This window comes from Cydia strobilella, chromosome 2, assembly GCF_947568885.1.
Source record: "Cydia strobilella chromosome 2, ilCydStro3.1, whole genome shotgun sequence".
Classification (NCBI taxonomy): Eukaryota; Metazoa; Arthropoda; class Insecta; order Lepidoptera; family Tortricidae; genus Cydia; species Cydia strobilella.
The window spans coordinates 526,894-550,465 of record NC_086042.1 but is presented as its reverse complement, the minus strand read 5'-3'; the positions used below and the strand labels follow the sequence as shown (position 1 = coordinate 550,465).

Sequence of the window (23,572 nt, the reverse complement as noted above, 5' to 3'; positions counted from 1 at the left end):
AATGACTCCTATTTAGTATGAAAACCAGTGTCGCTAAACTCACACATTCATAGCCACGTTAAAATACGTCACACACTTACAAAATTGCTCTGATTCGTAGCAACTTTCCATACCAAAAAGTTATTACCGGTAGACATTTCTCGAACGAATATCAACTGTAGGCTACATGAGTGACGGTTTAAAATATAATGTCAAAGCTATATGACATACGACTCTTTCATTATCTCATTCATCTCACCAAAGCTCGCTCAACGTTCACCTAATACAACTACTCAACACCAGATGGCGTTATTTTATATAATTTTAAAATCACTTACTTAACAGGCGAGAAAAGGGCTAAAAAACCAGTATAAGTAAGGTCTAATTACGCATGGTTTGTTACGGATCTCACGGTCACGTTACACTGGTGTTTTGGAGACCTCTACACGCCTGCGAGTAGCTAACCGTTGGAACTTCTTTCCATTCGACGATATAGGGAGGGGACAGTGTAATCGGAGTGTTTTATCGATATTTGTGTGTTCAGTTAGGTATTGATATTTCATTACCGTATGTTTTAACACATTTAGATGATACTTTATTTATGATTATTAGTGATAATCGTGATTGTATGAAAAATAATATGTAGTACAGTACAACAAATATCTAACTAGAAATTTGTTTCTTATTAATTGACCAACTAGGTTGTTAATGTGAACATTAAATATATCTTAAAGTCAAACAGATAAAATCATAGTTCTTTAAAGGTCTATTAACTCGGTATTGCTGTTATTTTGTAATCACAAATCTGCAATTACTTACATAGGTAAGTATTCGTCTTTAACAATAAATTTTCTTGTGGCAGCATTTAAGGCCAATCTAGACGGGACAACCTGATTAAATTGTCAAATTAATTGTATGGTGTGAAAGCATACATGAAACTGGCTCATCGATCCCACTTGATTTGATTGTAAGATTGTGACCTATCAAATCAGGAAGGGGGGCGGCAAAATTCCAATATTTGACGCTAGTTTGCGTGGTACGGAACACTTTTTATTAATTTAGTGAGCCCGAATGTCACTAATAATTACTAAATTAGTAACTAAGTTTTAGGCGTGTGGACGCTAGATGAGATGTATGGCAATTTTATCCCCAGAAATCTTTCTCTAAGAAATGCTCCTAGCAAATGGTGCTATATTTTTGCGGAAACTAATTTTCTTGCCCAGTAGCATTGATCCATTTATTTTTAATATCGGCATCTTGTGGTAACCTACAATAATTAATAATAAAGAAATAGAAAATATTAAACGTTTATTCATGGCACATTGCATGCATTGTACGCATAAGTGCATTAAGTACCTAGTCTAATTATATTAACGATGAAAATATGATGGGTGTAAAAAACAAAAACGTATGTAAAGGAATACGAAGGTTTGAAAGGTTGCCATGAAATGACCCCGACTTAACTTAGTGCTTGATGACCAGAGCTGCCATATTTACTAAGACATTGATTATCCCAAATAATAATTAGAAACGTGTCTAAAATAATAATTTATTACCGAACTACCAAACATCAAACTTGAAATATCGTAACTTTAACTTTACCGATATAAATATCGACATTGCGCAGCATCTGAGTAGCGAAGTTATTTGACATTTAGGATAGCGAATATTCCAGATAAACTTAAAGAATAGTGACAAAGGATTGTGAACTCTAAGTTCTAACTGATAAAATATAGATTTACTTAACGAACATTCGTAAATAATGCAAAAGAAACAGATTTTTCGTATTTATCGGATTATATTTAAATAAATAACCACCGGTGATAGGAAATACCTCCACGTGAAAGATTTTTTAAACCGCTGTGATTTCTGCAGCTTAATACTGCACAATACGGCATTTTAAATTTAATTATCAATTTTTGTTAGACGAGCGTACGTACGACGTGAATGTCATTCGAGCATGAAGTTTACACAACAACTGAGCATAGTCTGTGCATAAAGTGAGTCGGTCGCTACTAACTGTCGGATAGACGGGAACGCCCACTTGCCATCTCCATCCTACTCCGTGGTTGTCACTGCAGTATTTGTGCAGTTTGCTTGGTCTGTGTAGAATATTAAATTGTAAAAGATACATTGATGGAAAAATGACGCTATGATTCGAAGATTTAGTAATAATGTTACCCATTGATTTGACACGTTCTATCACAACTATGAAATGGTATGACAAATAAAGTATGTATAATTTTCGTATATTAATAAATAGATATGCTAAATGAAGTAATTGTTTTATTTATTAGTGAGTGCTGCATATATTAATCAGCCTTATTCCCACAAGTTACCACTAAGTTCTTACCAGTGGTAACTACGGGGATTTTTTTTTCCCAACTTTTACCAGTGGTAACTACTCGGAATAAAATTCCAAAACCAAGTTGGTGGTAACTACTGGGAAAAAATATTCTCACCTTTTACCAGTAGTCAAAGGTGAAAAAAAAACCCAATCGTTACCACTGGTAACAACTAGTGGGAATAACCTGTTTTTATGTGTAGGAGTAAGTTTTACCCGCAGTGGGTGGAAAACGACCCAATGGGCATATTTATATCATCATCTTCCTCGCGTTGTCCCGGCATTTTTGCCACGGCTCATGGGAGCCTGGGGTCCGCTTGGCAACTAATCCCAAGAATTGGCGTAGGCACTAGTTTTTACAAAAGCGACTGCCATCTGACCTTCCAACACAGAGGGAGGGGAAACTAGGCCTTGTTGGGATTAGTCCGGTTTTCTCACGATGTTTTCCTTTACTAAAAAGCGACTGGTAAATATCAAATGATATTTCGTTCATATCAAATGGGCATATTTATATATGACTAACAAATTTTATAGCTTCACGATGTCTATCACTTCGTCCGTATAATTGTTACGTCCGACACTGGTCATGTTGAAAATCTGGGAGCCTAGCCAAATGACAATCGTTTATATAAAACAGTAAAGGATACTTAAATAATACTTACCACCTAACTTGCACACAAAACTTTTCCCCTCACTATAGCAAGGAAAGTGCAACATCCACAGGCGTTAGATCATTTAAACCTCAAACCATTTATTTAATGATAATTAATATCGAACGAACCATTATTATGAGCGTTTTACGTTTTGTTATCTGTCAAGCTACTTAAACACGCTCCATCCAAGGTCAAATTACTTTCCCCACTAGTGGATAAAATGCGTTTTTCCCCGCTTGTTTTAAAGGATAAAAGACGGCTTTCCGAGCTAGTGAGGGGAAAAGAAATATACTATAGCTACTACTGCCTGATGAGGGTTTCTTATTGACTGCATGTCAAGAGGATGTGTACGAGGAAACTATCGGCGCGATTAGAGAAATGAATTAGAGATTCACTAGATATGTCGCGACAGACGCGAATTTATAACACCCAAGACGAATTTCCTTGCGGCAACACCTAACAGCGCCCTCTAGGTGGAATTGTGGTAAGTTAATCCGATGTGAAGGTTAAAGCAGTAAAAGACAATATGGCGCGTGTGAATGAGCAAGGCGCGCGAGTTCTCGAAAGTGATATAAAGTGAGGAAGTCTACAGCTGTCCAGAATCATCTAAAGCTAAGTATTTTATCTGCTTAGTGGCTCGCAGTGGTGGTATGGTTTCTCTATACGATTATCTCCTTATTTGTTTCGGCTTGCCACGGTCTCCGCCGTGGAAGCAATAAGTTTGTGTGAGTACAACTTGCTACGGTCTCCGCCGTGGAAGTTGTGTGGAGCCCATCTTAGGTAAGGCGGACTAGGTAATTTATAGATTATGTAGGAGAGGGGTGGCTTCGGCTGCTGACGTCTCCTTTATCAATATGTAAGAGTGACCACAACGGTGGCCGACTCTAGGAGTTCTGTGGCCTTGGCTGCTAGGTTCTCCTTTATCCTGTGCAGGAGTGCAGAGATGACTACGGTCGCTTGGTATTCCATTATCAGCACGTATTATGCATGTACTGAGCACACACTTTGCGAAGGGCGGCTACATTGGTAGCTGATATATCCTACATCCGACCGGGTAAGATGTGGCTCGCTAGTAAAGATGTTATATTTATGTGTGGGGTTAATTGTTAGGAGAATACCATGTTCATAGAGCAATTTCACCCACAGATCTCGGTGCGATAATACAGCCGCCATAAATTAAGCGAAGCAGAGACTGAGGCTCCTCTGGCCCTGGAGTAGAGCAGAGGTCCAGAGAGAGCGAGGATGAAGAATCCTTCATAGTATATGAAGGTATGTATGCTAAGCATTCTATAACTTTTACACCCATAGTAACATTATATTTGTTGCCGCCTTTCCCCTTTTTACGGTCTCATTTATATACCGTAGGCGGCTAGGGGAGAGGCGGCCACAAGATATGCTCCTTGCTGATATGCTCAGCTCCTTCATTGATTAGTTTTAAGTCGAAACTAAAAAGTTGGCTTCTCGAGCACACGTTCTATAATTATGACGAGTTTTTAAATGTTTAGTCAATTATTTTATTAACACATTATAAATAAATTGTATCCTGATTTGACCTGTTATATTAGAAATATAATAAATAGTATGAAATAGTAAAGATAAGTTAACTTTTGCCGTGGAACGTCACATATCTTTACTATTTCATATCTAGTGAATCTCTAATTCATTTCCCGAATCGCCGTATTTGAGAAATATAGGTACTCGTTGCTCGCTGCACACGAGAGGATAAGCAGAATCAGAGATTTCAGAACAAAGACAAATTTTAGGATTTATTCACTTTTTATTATATAATTGTTCGCGTCATATTACATTAACTAATTAAATTAAATAAACATGTCGGGCGCTGAGTGGCGCGTCGATGTAAATGCGTCAATAATATCTACACACTTAACTTAGCTCCCACGATATGAGATTAGAGACGAGCGCCGCCCAAAAGGATACTTCCTTTTAAATTCTATCAAATTCATACAAAAATCTCAATACAAAAAGTGTACCTATGGGAAGTACAGATTTTTCGCAAAAACATACAAAGTATTAATAAATAATCTCATTAGATAGCGTTAATCTAATTCATTGCAATATACCACAGTGCATGGCAACCGCAGTACATTTTTTGTAGCTAAGCGAATAAGGAGGAAGAAAACAGAGGCCACGAAAACACGCGCAGTGTGTCGGCCGTCATACATTTGTATTTCATAGATTCGAACGAAATCGCTTAAAGCGTTTATTCGCCGACAAAGTTATTAAGACTTCGTCACACTAAGCGGGACGTCGTCGTCTTTCATCCCTTTCAAGAAGTAGATTGGATTCTGGATCTGTTAATAGGCCATTAAATTCGCCTTAGAGCGTTTTCACATTGTCCGATCCGATATCGGATGTAGGATCCGACATCCGCGTAGTAAGGCCGCGGGCGCCGTCTTTAGCGGTCATGCACACTACAAGCATTATGCCTACACATACGCACACAAACAAATATTATCGGTCCGACAGCTGACGGGGGGCTCCGACATGGCTAAATTTATCGGAAGCGCTTTCCGATATCGGATGTCGGAAGGCGCTTAAGAAAAAAACAGCTGCAGGAGAGTGCCATATGCCATCAAGTTATCTATCGTTTTTTAGTAATAATTATTTATTAGATGAATAAATACAGAAAAACACATGTCTCACATTTTACTTTCATCCGATATCGGATCGGGCAATGTGAAAGCTTAAGGTGTTGACGACAACTACATTACAGGCAGAAGGCCCAGCGATGGGGTCAGTGTTTCTGTTAGTACTCACGCAGTGTTAGTAATCACGCAAAATTGGCGCAATATATGACGTCGAGTTGCGGAAACCAAGCCCGCGAAAACCTATAGTACATATAATCAATCCATTAGAAGACTAAGCCACCGTAGGGTTCTCTGCCTTTTCGCCGAAAATTGTATTGCCGAATTTCACTTAACAACCAACTTTTCGCAGAAGTCTCATTTGGCCGAATTTCATTTCCCAACTTTACATAATCCAACCTAACCTAACCCAACCTAGTACGTCATTTTCATTTCCCAACTATGGTAGGAAATGAAATGGTTGCGAAATAATTATTTGGTAAAAGTTAAACGGCCAAATGAAACTTCTGCGAAAAGTTGGTTGGCAGGTGAAATTCGGCAATACAATTAGCCTCATGCATGAAGTTTATATTTGAACGAAATATGTTTTATTCGGATGTTTGTTACCGTTATATCATGTTACAAATGCATTTCCGTTTTTAAATTACCATTTAATTACTCAAAATTATAAATAAAAAGTACAAAAATTTGCCCGCGAAAAGCTAGTGAGCGAAACGCTCGAAACGCCACGTGACGTCACGCGTTCGACAGATTAGTGTCATTAGTAGCAAACGTCAGTTGGGCCGCCCAACGTGTGACGTCATGACGCTCTGTCGAATTCGCGCCAAAAATTATGAGCGTTTCAACCGCTCAAAAATTTTCAACATTTTAAATATTTTTTAATAAAATAATGTAAAGGTTTACAAAAGTATTTTTATCATTTCCGGTGAATATGAATCCAAACATAAAAATAAATTCATGCATGGAGCTAATTTTCGGCGAAAAGGCAGGATCCCCCACCGTAGAACCATTTCAAATTGACAAGTAGACAGAGATTCCTTACGATTTTAATAACGTGACTTTGACATGGTTCTACAGTGGCCGGGCCTATTTGGTAGACTATAAATAGGTATATATATTGATAGGTATATATAGTAATTGTAGAAATAAGAAAATGAAATCCATCAAGTGACCAACACTCCATCAATTCATACCTACTTTAAAAGACTCTTTAGTAAGCACTCAATTCACACAATATGAAAATAATTGAATACAGTAAATATAAATTAATCTTAGATTAGCGTTAGAATTGATTTAAGATGAAAAACTATGTTACGTCATCACAATAAATAAATAAAGTAACTTAACATAAAAATAATATGAACAACATATACGGAGCAATCAATCTCATCTCGTGTACGTACTCGTACTAATAGTAAAATAATTAGGTCTCAATAATGCTAAATCTCATTTAGGCTTGGAACTGCGGTTCTGAAACGTTAGCGATTCGCGTTCTAAACCTTAGGATTTAAAACACAAAAATGTTTCGCTGAATCGTATCGTAACTAGCAATTAATTCGTATTATAGCTCACCAAACGAAAACCAAAAATTGCCAATAGGGGGAAATAATTCGTGTATATGCGCATTTTGGCACAGCTACGGGCCACCGTTTAAGTTACGGAAAACTATAAAAGGGACCTTTACACCGTAAATTACAGTGTCTTAGTTATAAGAAACTAAAATAAGATATTTTATATCTGGGTACGTAGCCAACATGCCAATCGTTAAGCTCCGTAGCGAAGGAAAATCAACTGTTACTGTTGCACTAATATAGAAGTGATAGAGAGACACCAAGCGTTTCGTTATCGTAACGCAAACGATTGTCACCTTTGCTAGGCACCCAGGTACAGTTGAAGTCAAATATATGTTTACGTTTTTTGCCGTAGTAAGGTACAAAAGTGTCAAGACATCTTTGAGGTCGCGATGACATTCCCATGGGCCAATGTATTACCCAATAAACAGCTTCTGTATTTGTACAGCCGGTGCCCTAACATAAGTACAGTAGAATCCGCTTATAATGACATCGAAGGGAAGGGACAAACACGTCATACTAAGCGGATGTCATATATAGAATAAGAATGGGGTTGGCCGGTCGAAATAATTAGCAGATGGCGTCAGCATAGCTTGCCCTGTCAATCTCTATAATTGTGTCAAATTTTTGTTTTTTTTAATGCCCTGGGTGCCAGCCCTTTAAGCCAAATCTTATAGAGAAAGGGGCAAGCTATGATGGCGCCATCTCTGCAAACCTTTGACAGTTGCCAACCCCATTGCTGTGCCCTTGCAGGGTCCATATCACTGTACTCGAAACACGTCGAACACCTTTATGTAACAACATGGAAATGCAATATAGAATAAACAAAAAGCATAGTTGATTAACTTCTTATTTTTGTGATTTTTTCCAAATTATTCTCAAATTCCTTTGTGAGAGACGAGTTTTATTAACCTTGTACCAATTATCAACTGGTCAGCGAGAATCAAAACTAAAATAAACCCCACGCGCGCACCAAACGTTTTCGCAGGAAAATACGTCGGGACGGCCACGAAAACCAGCGAATGTGTCAGTATAACCGGACATAATTTCATGAAAATAGGATTTATTAGGTCATAGTAAGCGATTTGTCACTATAAGCGAAGTCATCTTATCCGACTTTGTCACAAAGAATTTAATATGAAAACCAAACACAGTAATTACGTCGTAGTAAGCGGTTGGTCAGTATAAGCGGAGTCATAATAAACGGATTCCACTTTATCCACTAATATAAGGCTAGTATGGCGACATGGGTAGTTGGGGCACTTACTGTACTAGATGACAGATGGGTGGTACAAATTGGAGCAATCAGACTGTCATTTCAGTATCTGGTATAAAAAAAAACAAAGTTTACACTTTTATAGGGTTTTTTACAAACTAATATGATTATTTTTCGACTGAATAGCAAACCATCCAACACGTTAATTATTTACTAAACTAATAATTAAACGAAAAGCATTTTTAACGGTCAATTTTGTCATGACTTCAATATACTAGATTTAAAAATGTCAGTACTGCTACAGCCGAGGAGGCAACAGCTATTTACAAGACCAATGGAATAAAACACTAAATATTACAAATAAAATGAGACGTTCCACGGATAAAGGTACCTTATGGCGGTTGGCGCTTACGCTATTATGAACGACGCTCCAATACTACTGCGGTGCTTCCCGACAAAAGCACCAACCGCCATAGGGTACCTTTACTCGTGGAATGTCACATTAATGATCCCCAGAAACACGACATAACTTGAAATAAAATTATGAAAACGGATTATATCGCGTATATTGAATTTATAATACATCCCGACGTTTCCCCGTCACCCGTTGACCACGAACGCTGTAAAGGGTTCGAAACGTCGGGATGTATTATAAATTTAATATACGCGATATAAAATTCGTTTTCATAGTTTTATTTTATGTGTAACTATCGCGGTAACCGGAGACAATATTACGACATAACTTCTTTGGGCAAATATATATGATATTTGGTGTTTTAGACCATTGATTTCTCAGTCGAGTCGGGTATTATTTTCGGCAAAGTAACGCGTTACAAATATAAATATATCAATCCCTACATTCATTATCACAAACTTACGCCAAACTGAGTGTCTTAAAAATAGTAGCATATTGTTAGCATTACCAAAACTTTTGAAATTATCATACTTACGATTAGTTTGATTCAAATTGCCCGTGTAATTTTTTTTAACTATTTTTGAGACACCTTTTCTATGTATATAGTATGTATATATGTGACTGGAACTTTCAGCACTAAATACCAACACACATTATTAACAGGGCCGGGAGTGATTTGTCGTTTATCGAAATATTTGTGTCGTTTTCAATCAAAAAGGTACCACATTGTAGCTTGCCATAAGGACAATGTGGTACCTTTTTTTGCTTGAAAACGTCATATTTATTTAAACTTTATTGCACAAAAGAAAAACTTAATATACAATAGGAGAAATATGTGTAATAATATCTCGCAAGACGAAACACTCACAAGTAGGTACATTATTTTTTGTAGAGCAAATTAAAGCTTTATGTATGACAAGCTTGAGCGCTTCGTCCCAGGTAGCAGCGACGTCAGCGACGTCATAATGACGTGATAATTACGTAATTATGGCGTCATAATGACGTATAAATGCTGTTAGGGGTTATGCAAAATATTTTGCTGTAGGTACTTATAAAAAGTCGATTTTAGTGCTGAAGGTTTGAGCCGGCAGCGAAGCGCCCGGGACCGGGGACACTACACGAGGCACACTCGAAACCTTAGCCTAGGGTACGTTACTTAAGCAGTTACAAGAAATACACTACCAAATATGCTTTACAAATTTTGGGCAGTGAGTACCAATTTTATATCTTAAATTTTAACTTGAAATCTATTTAAAAAAAAAAAACTTTTTTTTGTCGTCAGGTGTTTTTATATATAAAAGGGTATATAATAGAAAATGTTACCAGTTAGAGCGAATTAAAATGTAAAACCATAGAGACCTACAGTATCAAAATTACAGTACATACTGGCCGTTAAGTATTTTTGACAGTTCGAATTTGGTCATCATATTTTAATTTATACATTATGGTCTACCCCTGCGCTTCGATGAAGTGTTTATGGAATTTTCTATACCTAAGTTATTTTTTAGAATTTACTTCTAAGTGTTACTGACAGCACTTACAGTCACTCTTTCCTAATGTGTATAGGTTATTATACTTTTAAATTGGACTTTATTGCTTTATTGTAAAGGTCTACTTTCAAATACATTTAAGCAAAGATACAAGCGCTTAACGACGACGTAATTTAGGGAATTGGATCCATCCTCAAATCTGCCATAAAAATGTATTCCCTGTATCCTTTTCATTAAATTAGGTCCATTATAGTTAAAAGGACTATTTGAAAAACTGGACTTAGCAAGATTAGTAAGATGATTTTACCAGTATTTCTAATTAAAAGTTATTTTGAAGGCTAATCGAAAATAAACCATTTAAACATAAACAAAAACTGTGGCCGCGTGCCGTAGTGCCTTAATCATAAAGCTATTTTTAATGTTACCATCAAAAATCACTAACTTTCATCCCACACAAAAAGTAGACCTTAAAACCAAGGCCATAAAGTGTAAATTAGTTAGGAGTTCCTCGTATCGCACCGGGCCTCATCGGGCCTCCTTGGCGGTGAGTTTCTCGATGAGCTCCTGCAGCGGCGCCAGCTCGCGGCGCTCGATGAGGCTGAACTCCTGCACGAAGAAGATGAAGTGCTTGAATGACGTGTTGAGGTGCGCCTCCTCGCCTAGCGTTACCACCTGGAAAACAAATGTTTTTCTCTAAAAATTTCATACAAGAGGCGATTATCTATTATCAGATTTCGCAGGATGGAAATTTGAGATGAATCATTAGTCACTTGTAGCATAACTTAAAACCAAAGAGGATATAATAGGATAGAATGGTACTGTCATAGTAAATTTTGAAGCCACAGTAAATTCACTGCCATTAAAACTAAAAACACGATTAAAACTAAAAATCAAAATATCAAAATATGTATTTATATATGGATTAAATTATTTTTTTATTTGCAATTATTGCATAAATTCATCATCATCATTAACTTAAGAGTTATTCTCTTGTCGGTGGAGTATCTTCCAGCTTTCCCTATCCCGCGCCAGCTCTTTGACTTTTTGATACGACACGACCCCTACTTTTTCTTTCACTTGATCTAAAAAGCTGCGTCTGGGTTTTCCTCTACCCCGCTTCCTTCCTATCCGCCCCTCCAGGATAGTTTTAAAGAAGTAGTCGTGTCGTATTAAGTGTCCAATCATTTTCCCGCGTCTATTTGCAATAGTGTTCAAAATAGCTCTTCTTTCACTCACTCTTCTTAGCACCTCCTCATTCGTTATCCTGTTATCCTGTATAAATTATTTTGACCCATGTTCTTTCACTGATATGCGTTAAAATTGTTAAATAACAAACGAAACCGTCAACGCCCTCTATACGAGAGTAGGATAAAGGTAGTAGCGCCATCTGATCTCTGCTTAAAACTGAATAAATGTATGGATTGTTTTCTCTCGCGTTATCATAATGGACGACGTAGCGAAAAACTCGTACTGTGTAAATATTCCTCAAATGTGTCGTTCTCAAGTAAAAAGGTACCACATTGTCGCTTACCATAAGGGTGAATTTTGCTTGCATCTGTACGAATAACCTGTCAGAGCGTCCTTGTGGTAAGCGACAATGTGGTGCCTTTTACTTGAGAACGACACAAATAATCATTGTGGGCAATGGGAATGGGCATTAATCAACTGTTATTGTTACCTGAGGGAAATGCTGGTGGTAGATGTGGGCGTACACGCGGAACAACCTCTTTAAGATCGTCTTCGCGATGCTCTGAAAGTTCTTAGGGAACGGCACGCCTGTAAAAAGTACAGTTGTCAGAACTTAAGAAAAAACAGTCAGTCACAGTCACACATTTTTAATGCTTGTTAGCATTAACTACTACGAGTACAGAAATTACAAGAAACAGATCATTTAATCTTGTATAAAACGCCTAGTTCAAAGTTTCAAACGGTTTACCCAATGTCCCGGTAGATGGCGCTGTTACCCCCCCATCAAACTAGCGAACGTTGGTTCAACATAGTTGTATAAGCTGTTTAACTGTTTTTGTGTTATTTCGAGGATTTGTGTGGAGATAGTAGAATAAATATACGGTTTATAATTAAACACGGTATTTGTTCTCGCTTCCCCTTCGAGACCCTGGTGCAAAATTGTACAAATCTGTTTCTTCACAACTAATCCATCTACCCAGTGGCACTCATGTATGAGGTTGTGTACAGTGTTGGCCAAAACGTTAATGCAATTAACCATTAACCAGTACAAATTGAACCGTAAACTGTAAACCGTCTGTTACGGTTTACGGTTCAATTTGTACTGGTTAATGGTTAATTGCAATTAACGTTCGGCCAACACTGGGTGTATACACAACTTTCCTAATACTAGTAATAATCATAAACTACCAACATTTGATGGGTTTCTTCACTGCTAGTCCGTCTGTCCAGTGGTACTTCATAGTCTTCATACTTGGGGCCTGCGGACATGACGGCGCAGGCCTCCTAGTAGTAGCAGATAGATAGACTTACCTATCTTGGAAGGGAAGAGTGTCTCATCATCCAGCTGATCTTGCGCCCAGGTCATCAAATAGTCAATATACTTCAGTGCGGAGCATTTGATGGGTTTCTTCACAGCAAGTCCATCCGCCCAGTGGTACTCGTATTTGGGGCCGGCGGAAATGACGGCGCAGGCCTCCTAGTAGTAGCAGATAGATAGACTTACCTATCTTGGAAGGGAAGAGTGTCTCATCATCCAGCTGATCTTGCGCCTAGGTCATCAAATAGTCAATATACTTCAGTGCGGAGCATTTGATGGGTTTTTTCACAGCAAGTCCATCCACCCAGTGGTACTCGTACTTGGGGCCGGCAGACATGACAGCGTAGGCCTCCTAGTAGTAACAGATAGATAGACTTACCTATCTTGGAAGGGAAGAGTGTCTCATCATCCAGCTGATCTTGTGCCCAGGTCATCAAATAGTCAATATACTTCGGTGCGGAGCATTTGATGGGTTTCTTCACAGCAAGTCCATCCGCCCAGTGGTACTCGTACTTGGGGCCGGCGGACATGACGGCGCAGGCCTCCTCTGTGCAGAACTCGGTTATGGTGCCATATAACATGTTGATTTGGTTGAAGAAGTCCACGGCTGGGAAAAGATACGCCATTTGTATTTTCTCATGGGGTATTATTATTTATTGTTTAATAAGCAGGTAGGCAGTTATGGCAACTGATATGGCCTGTATCCAGTAATCATAAAAATATGTAGTTATCATGAACGAGTATTAGATGTAGTGTTATGCTTGTCTAATTTATTTTTAAACTGGTTCACATTTTGTGCTGAAACTACGTCTTCTGGGAGTTTGTTCCAAGCCCTTACTACTCGGTTGCTCAGAAAGTGTTTGTAAGGGTTACTGTGAGACCTATGCCTTTCTAGCTTTAAGTGATGACCTCTCAGACGATCGCTGTTGTTGCGCTTGAACATCTCTTGAAAATCCTTGAGGTCATAGTCATATTTGTCCTCTTATTGCCATTCCCTCCCCAGTTTCCAAGAATTTCCAAAAAAGGTATAATAAAGTAGCATATGTTCAACCCGCCATCTCCAGCAAGCATGGCGTCACCAAGGGGTGCATTAAAATATTGTAACTAAATGTATACCCCTCCCCCTTCCCTCGACCACCAGCTTTTCGACTGGGGTGTAAATGGTGCAAACCTCCCTTGGAGATAGTTTGAGGCCTGGAAAGGACATAGGATAGTTTTTATCCATCATCAGCATTCCCCGCAGATGCAGGTGAAGTCGCGTGCAGAAGCTAGTACTTAATATGAGTTGTACAATTTGTACAAGTAATTCTCATTCATTTTAATAACAAAACTTCCGTGAGACATAGACATATTAAATATATTAATAACGGGTCACTCACGTGTTTTCGACTGTCGAGCGTTTTCGACTTAAAACACGTGAGTGACCCGTTATTAATATATTTAATAATTCTCATTCATGTTTTGGTTACATTGTTACTATCCTTGGCCAGATTGACCTAATCTTTAAGTTTATATTGTATTATTGGTCACAGGTCTCAATAAAATGGTCCCTAATATCATGTCCCCCACAGTGAGTGCAGCCGGGATCAATAAATACAGACTCAATTAGGTGAAGTGGGAGTGGTGCGTCTTATCAAACAATGACTCACTGGGGCACTGCTTTAACTGCTCTGCAATTCTTTATTATAACCAAAGAGAATATATAGGATAGAGGGTTGCTGTCATAGTAAATTTTGTAGTCACAGGAAATTTACTGCCATCTATTGACACATGATTAAAACTAAAAATGTATAAAAATATTAAAAAAATATATATTTATATAGATCAATGATTTTTAGGGTTCCGTAGCCAAATGGCAAAAAACGGAACCCTTATAGATTCGTCATGTCTGTCTGTCTGTCTGTCCGTCCGTATGTCACAGCCACTTTTCTCTGAAACTATAATAACTATACTGTTGAAACTTGGTAAGTAGATGTATTCTGTGAACCGCATTAAGATTTTCACACGAAAATAGAAAAAAAAAACAATAAATTTTGGGGGTTCCCCATACTTGGAACCAAACCCATACGTGTGGGGTATCTATGGATAGGTCTTCAAAAATGATATTGAGGTTTCTAATATAATTTTTTTCTAAACTGAATAGTTTACGCGAGAGACAAAAGTGGTAAAATGTGTGTCGCCCCCCCTGTAACTTCTAAAATAAGAGACTGATTACCATGCAAATTTCCACCGAAAATTGGTTTGAACGAGATCTAGTAAATAGTTTTTTTTAATACGTCATAAATCGTAAACCGCAATTTACCGTTCACTCACATTTCACATAAAAATTACATTGTTAAAATTATGTAATGTACGGAACCCTCGGTGCGCGAGTCCGACTCGCACTTGGGCGGTTTTTATTTTATTTGTATAAATTGTTTTTATATGATTTTGGCCCATGTTCTTTCACTGATATGTGTTAAAATTGTTAAATACCAATCGCGGTCGTTAACGCCATCTAGCCGAGAACAGGCCCAAGGTGGTAGCGCCATATATGCGAGAATGAAACTTTCTTGATTTCCGAGGCACGTTTTTTCTTTAGACTGTATTCATCTTATATGGAGGTCTTTGATTATAACAATATCAGCACCTAATACTTATTTCCTTATTCATGGAGTAAGAGAGATAGGTGGCAGTTGTTTTGCTCCTGTGTGACTTTTTTAATAAGTAGGTAATCATTTATTGTCAGATTGTGCATGTCATGTAGGGTTCCGTACTCAAAGGGTCAAAATGGGACCCTATTACTAAGACTCCACTGTCCGTCCGTCTGTCACCAGGCTGTATCTCATGAACCGTGATAGCTAGACAGTTGAAATTTAAACAGATGATGTATTTCTGTTGCCGCTATAACAACAAATACTAAAAAAACAGAATAAAATAAATATTTAGGGGGGCTCCCATACAACAAACGTGTTTTTTTTTACCGTTTTTATAGATAATGGTACGGAACCCTTCATGCGGGAGTCCGACTCGCACTTGGACGATTTTTATATTCATTGCAATGACATAATATATAAGTAATTTAAAAACCGGCCAAGTGCGAGTCGGACTCGCGTTCCAAGGGTTCCGTACATTACACAATTTAAACAATGTATTTTTTTTTCGAAATGTCTTTAAAAAACCCGTAGGGGTCGGATCAAAACTAAGTAATTAAGTCCGACTCACGCTTGACTGCACATTTCTAATAGGTTTTCCGGTGATCTGTAGGTAAAGATCTACTTTGTGTATATTTTTCAAATTTTTTGACCCAGTAGTTTCGGAGATAAAGGGGGGGGGGGATGGTCATTTTTTGCCTATTTTCTTGAATAACTTCTAAACTGTTTATCCTAAAATTATATAAAAAATATATTTGAGATTCTCACAATGAGCTCCTCTTTCATTTGATATGTAACACGATATAGTTTGACAAACTTTATTTTTTAATTTTCTCATTTAGCCCCCAAAAGTGGCCCCCGTGTTTAAAATTAATTTGTTTACGTTACATGCCCATCTTTGGGTCACAAACTTACATATGTGTACCAAATTTCAACTTAATTGGTCCCGTAGTTTCGGAGAAAATAGGCTGTGACAGACGGACAGACAGACAGACAGACAGGCAGACAGACAGACAGACAGACGCACGAGTGATCCTATAAGGGTTCCGTTTTTTCCTTTTGAGGTACGGAACCCTAAAAATGGTTCATTAAAAATGTTGCTGTTAGTACAACTTTGGGTGGTCATAAGCCCAATTGACTTAAGTAATTGTACTATAATTATTCCACAATATAATAAGAATGATTCATTGATATATTCATAATTATTGTTATTGTTGAACACAAGCATGTGATATGAGCAGCTTCCTGTTGGCACCATTGTAGTTAAAATATGGGCACATGACTCACAGGAACTGATGTGTTTATACATGAATTAGGTTGATATGGTGAGGAAAATGGAACATAATTATTAATATGTTAATTGCTTAGACTGCTTGGAGTTAGGGCATAGGAAAATACATTCCCTTCAGCTTATCAAAATAGTTGCCTGTCTATGTTAAATAAACATGCCCTGAAAGGGTTATATTCTTCTTCTTCTTATGTTAGTGGCTATATAAGGCTTCAAAGCATATGTATCACTGCGACCATCTCTGATCTATTGTGATCGCCACCTACTACAACTCTCGATCCAAACCTGCAACTTCAAACAGCTGCAGGATTTTTTTGATTTCGAGAGACTTTAACTCCTCCGGGCGCAATATATGTCCGCCCAGGATTAAGTCACGAGTACGCATTAGGCAGGGGCACTCTGTGAGGATGTGTACGGACATCTCCTCTGCCTACATACAGAGTCTGCACCGCCCCATGTCACGTTTCCCCATAGTGTGCATAAGTGTTATCTTCCTAAGTTTTGTAGTTCTGGCTCAACATTAAAAATATCAGTCAGGCTAATGGACCTAGAAAATAGATTATTTCTTCCAAGATCAGTCAACTATTATTTGGTTGAGTATTTTATTCAAGATTTAAAGAAAGCTTTTGCTAGAGCTTTATTTCAATCAACAGAGACTTTTGTTAATGAATATTTCAAGTTAGAGTGACTTAATCAACTACAATCCTGCTACCGGCATTACCGGCAACATGGAGCGTTATAAACTTACTGTTGACAGCGATCCACTCATTGGGGTCCTCTCCCTCGGGCAGCAGCACCGCGAGGCGCAGGTTACCGGAGCCCAGCGTGGCCGCTGCGTGCCGCATCAGGTCGTACTGGTGGGTGCCTTCTGGAATGTTTTTCTTCGGCTTGAAGGTCTTGTTGGACCTGCTCCCGCTGGAACATGACACATCTTCTAAGACCCACAATAAACGGTACGAATAACGCATGACATGAGAAATCCTATTTCTGTGAATGACTATCGTTTCCTTTAACACTAATGGGATATAATGGGAAAAAGAGAGATTCAAAAATAGTAACTAGATAAACAATACTACATTCTTTGTCAAAGATCAATATCAAGATCAATTTTTATGTGGCAACAGCTGAAATGGGTACTAAACTATGGGTTACTGATGGATAGGAATATTACCGCGAGGGCGAGACGAGGGCGGAATGAGACAAAGTGTGACAAAGGGCTGGTCCGTGCGCTCTCGGCCGCGGCGCTCGCAGGCACTGCAGGCCGAGGGGCCCGCTAGGGCGGCCAGCGCCGCGCCCGGCACCAATCTGTTTAATTACTGCCCAAACTCCGCGCGAACGTAAACAAGACGTCAGCGGACGGAAGACCGTCCGGTTATAAATAGACCTCTCTGGCAACCACACGCACTCTGATACTTACAACAAAAAGCTCATCTTGAAAGTGGATTGAGCCTGCACTTTATTCTAAAATATTTTCCGCTTTTGTAGCACCAAATCATTAAAAATAGGTTATAACAATAAAAACCTTTTGATTTTTAGATGCACTTCACTTGTCAAAAGTTTATTGCAATTCTAATTTTTTTCAGTTTCAGTTGACAGGCTAAAGATTTTTTATTCTGCCAAACGTAAATACAGTTAACATAACATTAATTAACATAATCAAATTATTTATTTTTAGTCATAGAGTGCTTTTAGTGAAATAAATTATGAAATTAATTTATTTATTTCAATAAGAATTATTTTATTTTAATTTGAAAAACCAAAATTGTAAAAACATTTTTTCCAATAGCAACTCCATTTTTGACAATTCACTGACGGGGCCCTAGCCGTAGAATACGAGGAGGAATAATCGAGTTTTTCGTCAGTGAGACGACCCAGGGAAGATTTTGTGCAGGCAATCTAATTGTGAATCAATAGCAAAATGCAGGGACTCAGTCTGGCAAGTTTGAAGAAGCACAAGGCTGTAAGTAAAAATCAATATTTACTGCAGAAATTGCAACTATGTAGCTCTTACATAATTAACCTATAATATGTTTAAACGGTTCTATATTCTATGTATACCGAAAGATGATGCGTAGCAGAGGTCACTGATGTTATTAAATAGTCCGTTGCGTCCATGTACATATTTGAATCATGTAAATTCGTTAGGAAACACTTAAACTTATATTCACTCAAAGACAACTCAAATTAAAAGAAATAATCGTAATGCTAATCAACTAAAAGTGCCTTTTTCGAAATTAAAACTTGTCACATCCATTATATGACTATAAAAATCTATAATCACCTTCCAAACTTTATGAAAGATCTGGAAAGTCTAGGTAAATTTAAAAAACAGCTGAAATTATTTTTGATTAGTGGATGTTTTTATAGTATTAATGAACATTTTGATCAAGTCAATAAATGAAAATATTACCGTGCTTTGTTTGAAAAATGAAAAAAATGAAAAATATTTATTTCTTTTAAAACATACAGGTTATTTTACAATGGTAAAGATCTCCTAGTAGGTATACAATACCTGTGGCAGGAGATCCTGCTCATCCGTTATGTTACGAGTAGTTACCTATATAATAAAAATAAATGAACAAAAAGTTGTTACTGTTTATGTAAGGAAATAATGTAATAATGTGTGAATGTATGTGTACTCCTAATTTCATGAAATGTGTAAAATAATTGTAATCAAATCACCTACCTACTTGTAGCCCTCTTATATTGCTGTGCCCTTGCAGGGTGTCACATGTATACCTTTATGTTCTATTCCATCCATGTTTGTAATGTGATATGCAATAAACAATTCTAATTCTAGTCTATCATGAAATACTAATATAGTGTAATTTCAAGTTTCTATTAGGATTTGTCTTAGACATTAAGAGGCCGTAGTCGATTTTGGAGAAAATTTAAAATTGATAGATTTAGTCATTGAAATTATACACGTTTTGTTACTTAATATCTAAATAACAAGTATTGGTTTCTATAAGCACATCTTCTCATCTTGCCTTTTAATAATGAGGTCGCGAGCGTGCGTCACCGTTAATATATGAAAAGAAGGGGTAGTTTTTAAAAATTCATCAAAAATGTATGGTGGTAAATTATACAAGTTGATGTATAAGAATAGTTTCAGCAAATGTTGTAGATTGTTTAAGTATCAAAATTACGTTGAAATTAAGTCGATTTTCAGAGAAATTGTCACTTGTTTTGAAGTAATTTCTGGAGAAAATTGATTTCGTCTAACTTTCATTTACACTACTTCAAAGTCATAATAATAAAAATGTCGTCTGATAAACGTCAAGTACAGGATATGTGTAATACAAAATTACCACGTTTAGCTGTCCAAACTTTACGAAATTTACAAATAAGAGCGACAAAATCAGTGCTTTACGCGCGTTTACCTAAACGTCCATCAGAAAAGCTAACATGACTAATTTAGTGAGTCTGTTTTCAAAAAATTGATCTGATAAAAGGTAAGATAAGAAGACGTGCTAATAGAAACCAGTACTTGTTATTTCAATTAGGTAACAAAAGGTGTACAATTTCACCGACTAAATCTATCAATTTTACATTTTTGCGACTAAAATCGACACCGGCCTCTTAATTTAACGCCATTTTACATGATATGGGTGTAAAACATGAACTTTCACATACAGCTGACAAAGCCTGAACTCTCATCTAAGATCCTAAATACTTTGTTGTTATTTATAGTTAACATTCTCATTACAAAGTGAATAGTCAGAGTTCTAACAATGAGGTTTTGGATATATATTATATGGCAAAACAATGTCATGTCATGTTTTTAGATGTAATGTACAAAGGAGCTATGAGTGATACAGTAAGATTAAAACTAAGTTTTAGTTCTTGTATTGGATTTTGGCAAATTGGTTTTTTGAACATTATATTTTCTTGGCATATGTGTGCCATATTCTTGCCTGTGTCCCAAGCCCAAGACTTGCCAAGACAAAAAATTTCACAGTTTAAAAAAACCATAGGTTTTCTTATCAAGATTCAAGTTTTCAGTTATACAGGGTGATTAATCCAAATGAGTCAGTAGGGAGAAGTCAGAAACTGCGAGAGATAGCGACATCTGTTCTTAGGAACCATGGCTTCGATTTTAGATTTAATAATAATGGCATTCAAAAAAATAATGGTCAAATTTCATAGCAAAAAATGGTCCTTATACTTTCAGGATCAATTATACAAACAAATACTACACGCGATTACATAAAGAATATTGACCAGGTTAAACTCCCAATTATGTATGAGAGTTTAAAAAAAAGTCTGAATGTTATTATTTTTCAATCTAAAATTGACTCCATGGTTCCTAAGAACAGATTTCGTTATCTCTCATAGTTTCTGATTTTTCCATACTGAGCCATTTGGATTGATCACCCTGTATATTATAGAAGTTTGTCAATATTTCTACTTGGGAGATTTTCAAAAAGTATTTTTCTTGCGTATAACAGTTGATCCCTCTGTATGTGTGCACGGCTTTGGGCTGCGGCGGCGCCTTGTTCTACGTTATCCGCCTGGCCACCAAGTCTCCTGAGGTCTCCTGGAGCAAGAAGAACAACCCCGAGCCCTGGGAGGAGTACCGCAACAAGCAACACAAGGTACTCTTGATTACTTAAGATAAGATAAAATAATATTTATTCAAAATATTTATCAGTACGGTTTTTACTCACTATTCTTTTTAGTCGCTTTTGGCGACATGTTTCGGATTCTTTGGGAATCCATCCTCAGGCGCTCGTGTCCGCGGCGGTTGTACGTCGTGCACTGCCCGCGCCGCCCGCCTTGTCGCTCGTTGCGCCGCGCTGATGGGGCGGGGGCGGGGGGCGCGGGGCAGTCCGCAGATGGAGTCGTCAAGTGAAGGTCTGGTAGGGCGGCTGTATCGAACGAAGTCAAGTACACTGCACACTATGTCCCCGCGATCGTCACAACACACTTGCCGCTTGACCCTAGGTATTATAGGCTTCCATGCAGGTGAATATAATAATGCAGGGGAAAATAATAGTGAGTAAAAACCGTACTCATAAATATTTTGAAATATGTCTCACGATAGTTTAAGTGCGATAATATTTATTCATTTAAAACTTATGCTAATTGGTTTTACACAATGGTAAATAGGCCCATAATTAATGGATTAAAGTAAGGTTTAAATTTGCTTGTACTTTGTACTAATGATGTTGGTGTGGCATTTGACAAACAAGATACACATGACATGACATGACCATCAAATAGGATCACAATGTAGTTTATGATGATTTTGTATTGTATCTCAACTCAAAATCATTTCATGTTTAATTGGTTTATATTTTAACAACATGTTAAATATATTAATAACGGGTCACTCACGTGTTTTAAGTCGAAAACGCTCGACATGTTTCACTCCGTACCGAGGAGCGTCATCAGGAGCTTGCGTCGACGGCAAGCTCCTGATGACGCTTCTCGGTACGGAGTGAAACATGTCGAGCGTTTTCGACTTAAAACACGTGAGTGACCCGTTATTAATATATTTAATATGTCTATGTCTCACGGAAGTTTTGTTATTAAAATTTAACAACATGCATTTTTCTAAGCTTAGAATAAATTTAAAAGTGGAAAAATTACTGCCTTGGGTGAGACTTGAACTAATTTAATAGCATCGATCGCAGACGTTTCTGCTTGTTAAAAATTAATTTAGAATGGGTAGCACATCGTAACTGGTGAATTTCCAATATGACTTGGAACTCCGGTGGCCGTTTAAGAAGTGCAACACTCTTACGGTAGGTGTCGCTAGGGTCCCCTAGACCCATATAGTGGGAAGATTTGCTGACTATGGATGAGGTCTTGGTGGCTCAGTTGGCAGAGCGCTGGAGTATCGATCCAGAGGCCGTGAGTTCAAGTCTCACCCAAGGCAGTTTTTTTCCTTCTTTTAAATTTATTCTAAGCTTAATAGCATCGATCGCAGACGTTTCTGCTTGTTAAAAATTAATGCATTTTTCTGTTTGCAGTTCTACTCTCCGATCCGAGACTACTCCAAGGAGGAGTCGCCGGCCCCCAAGTACTAAGTTCGCGGTTTCAAATCTGCTACTGCTTTAGATTGTCTTTATTTAATAAATAGCAATTATTTGATAAGTTATCTGTTATTTTATTTAACAATATCTATCTGTCCCACACATACAATCAAATAATTTAATTTCCTACCCATTTTGTCCTTTGTCACAGTGACAATAGTATGAGGTCTCTAGTCACTGTGACAAGGCACGAAATGGGTCGGAAATAAAATTCGTTGACGACGTTGACTGTACAAGGTTTTTCATTATAATAGGGTTGTTGACACAGTCATGTTGAACTTTGTAACAAAACCTAGTTTAATAGAAAATGAGCAATTTATCACAATAAATTGGAATATTAAATATATTAATAACGGGTCACTCACGTGTTTTAAGTCGAAAACGCTCGACATGTTTCACTCCGTACCGAGGAGCGTCATCAGGAGCTTGCGTCGACGGTGACGGACCGGCGCAGACTCACGGAAGTTTTGTTATTAAAATAAATTGGAAACTTGAAAAATATATGGGAATAATAAAAAATCACGTTTGTTGTATGGGAGCCCCACTTAAATATTTATTTTATTATATTTTTAGTATTTGTTGTTATAGCGGCAACAGAAATACATCATGTGTGAAAATTTCAACTGTCCAGCTATCACGGTTCATGAGATATAGCCTGGTGACAGACAGACAGACGGACAGTGAAGTCTTAGTAATAGGGTCCCGTTTTTACCCTTTGGGTACGGAACCCTAAAACCCTTCGTGCGCGAGTCCTACTCGCACTTGGTGGGTTTTTATATTTGTTCCACATTTATTAAAACTAGTGACCCGATTTTGATGAAGGACCTCTA

General features: G+C 37.6%; 2 protein-coding genes across 3 annotated transcripts; one reads left to right on the top strand and one right to left on the bottom strand.

Moving 5' to 3' along the window:
• Nucleotides 1-6,557: 6,557 nt before the first annotated feature.
• Nucleotides 6,558-18,275, bottom strand: LOC134749802 (MOB kinase activator-like 1). 2 transcript variants are annotated; one of them, XM_063684824.1, is made up of 5 exons: nt 18,119-18,275; nt 17,450-17,616; nt 13,160-13,387; nt 11,953-12,050; nt 6,558-10,946 (listed from the first exon to the last, which is right to left on the bottom strand). In XM_063684824.1, the coding sequence occupies exons 1-5, from the start codon at nt 18,130-18,132 to the stop codon at nt 10,800-10,802; spliced, it is 654 nt and encodes a 217-aa protein (XP_063540894.1). In that variant the 5' UTR covers nt 18,133-18,275; the 3' UTR covers nt 6,558-10,799. The 2 variants fall into 2 exon arrangements, with proteins under 2 accessions (XP_063540894.1, XP_063540895.1); XM_063684825.1 differs by lacking the exon at nt 18,119-18,275 and adding an exon at nt 17,873-18,050.
• Nucleotides 18,276-18,501: 226 nt separating this feature from the next.
• On the top strand, nt 18,502-22,807 carry LOC134749787 (cytochrome c oxidase subunit NDUFA4). Its single transcript, XM_063684823.1, has 3 exons — nt 18,502-18,661; nt 21,153-21,299; nt 22,680-22,807. Exons 1-3 carry the CDS (start codon nt 18,620-18,622, stop codon nt 22,734-22,736), a joined length of 246 nt encoding a protein of 81 aa, XP_063540893.1. The 5' UTR covers nt 18,502-18,619; the 3' UTR covers nt 22,737-22,807.
• Nucleotides 22,808-23,572: the final 765 nt, after the last annotated feature.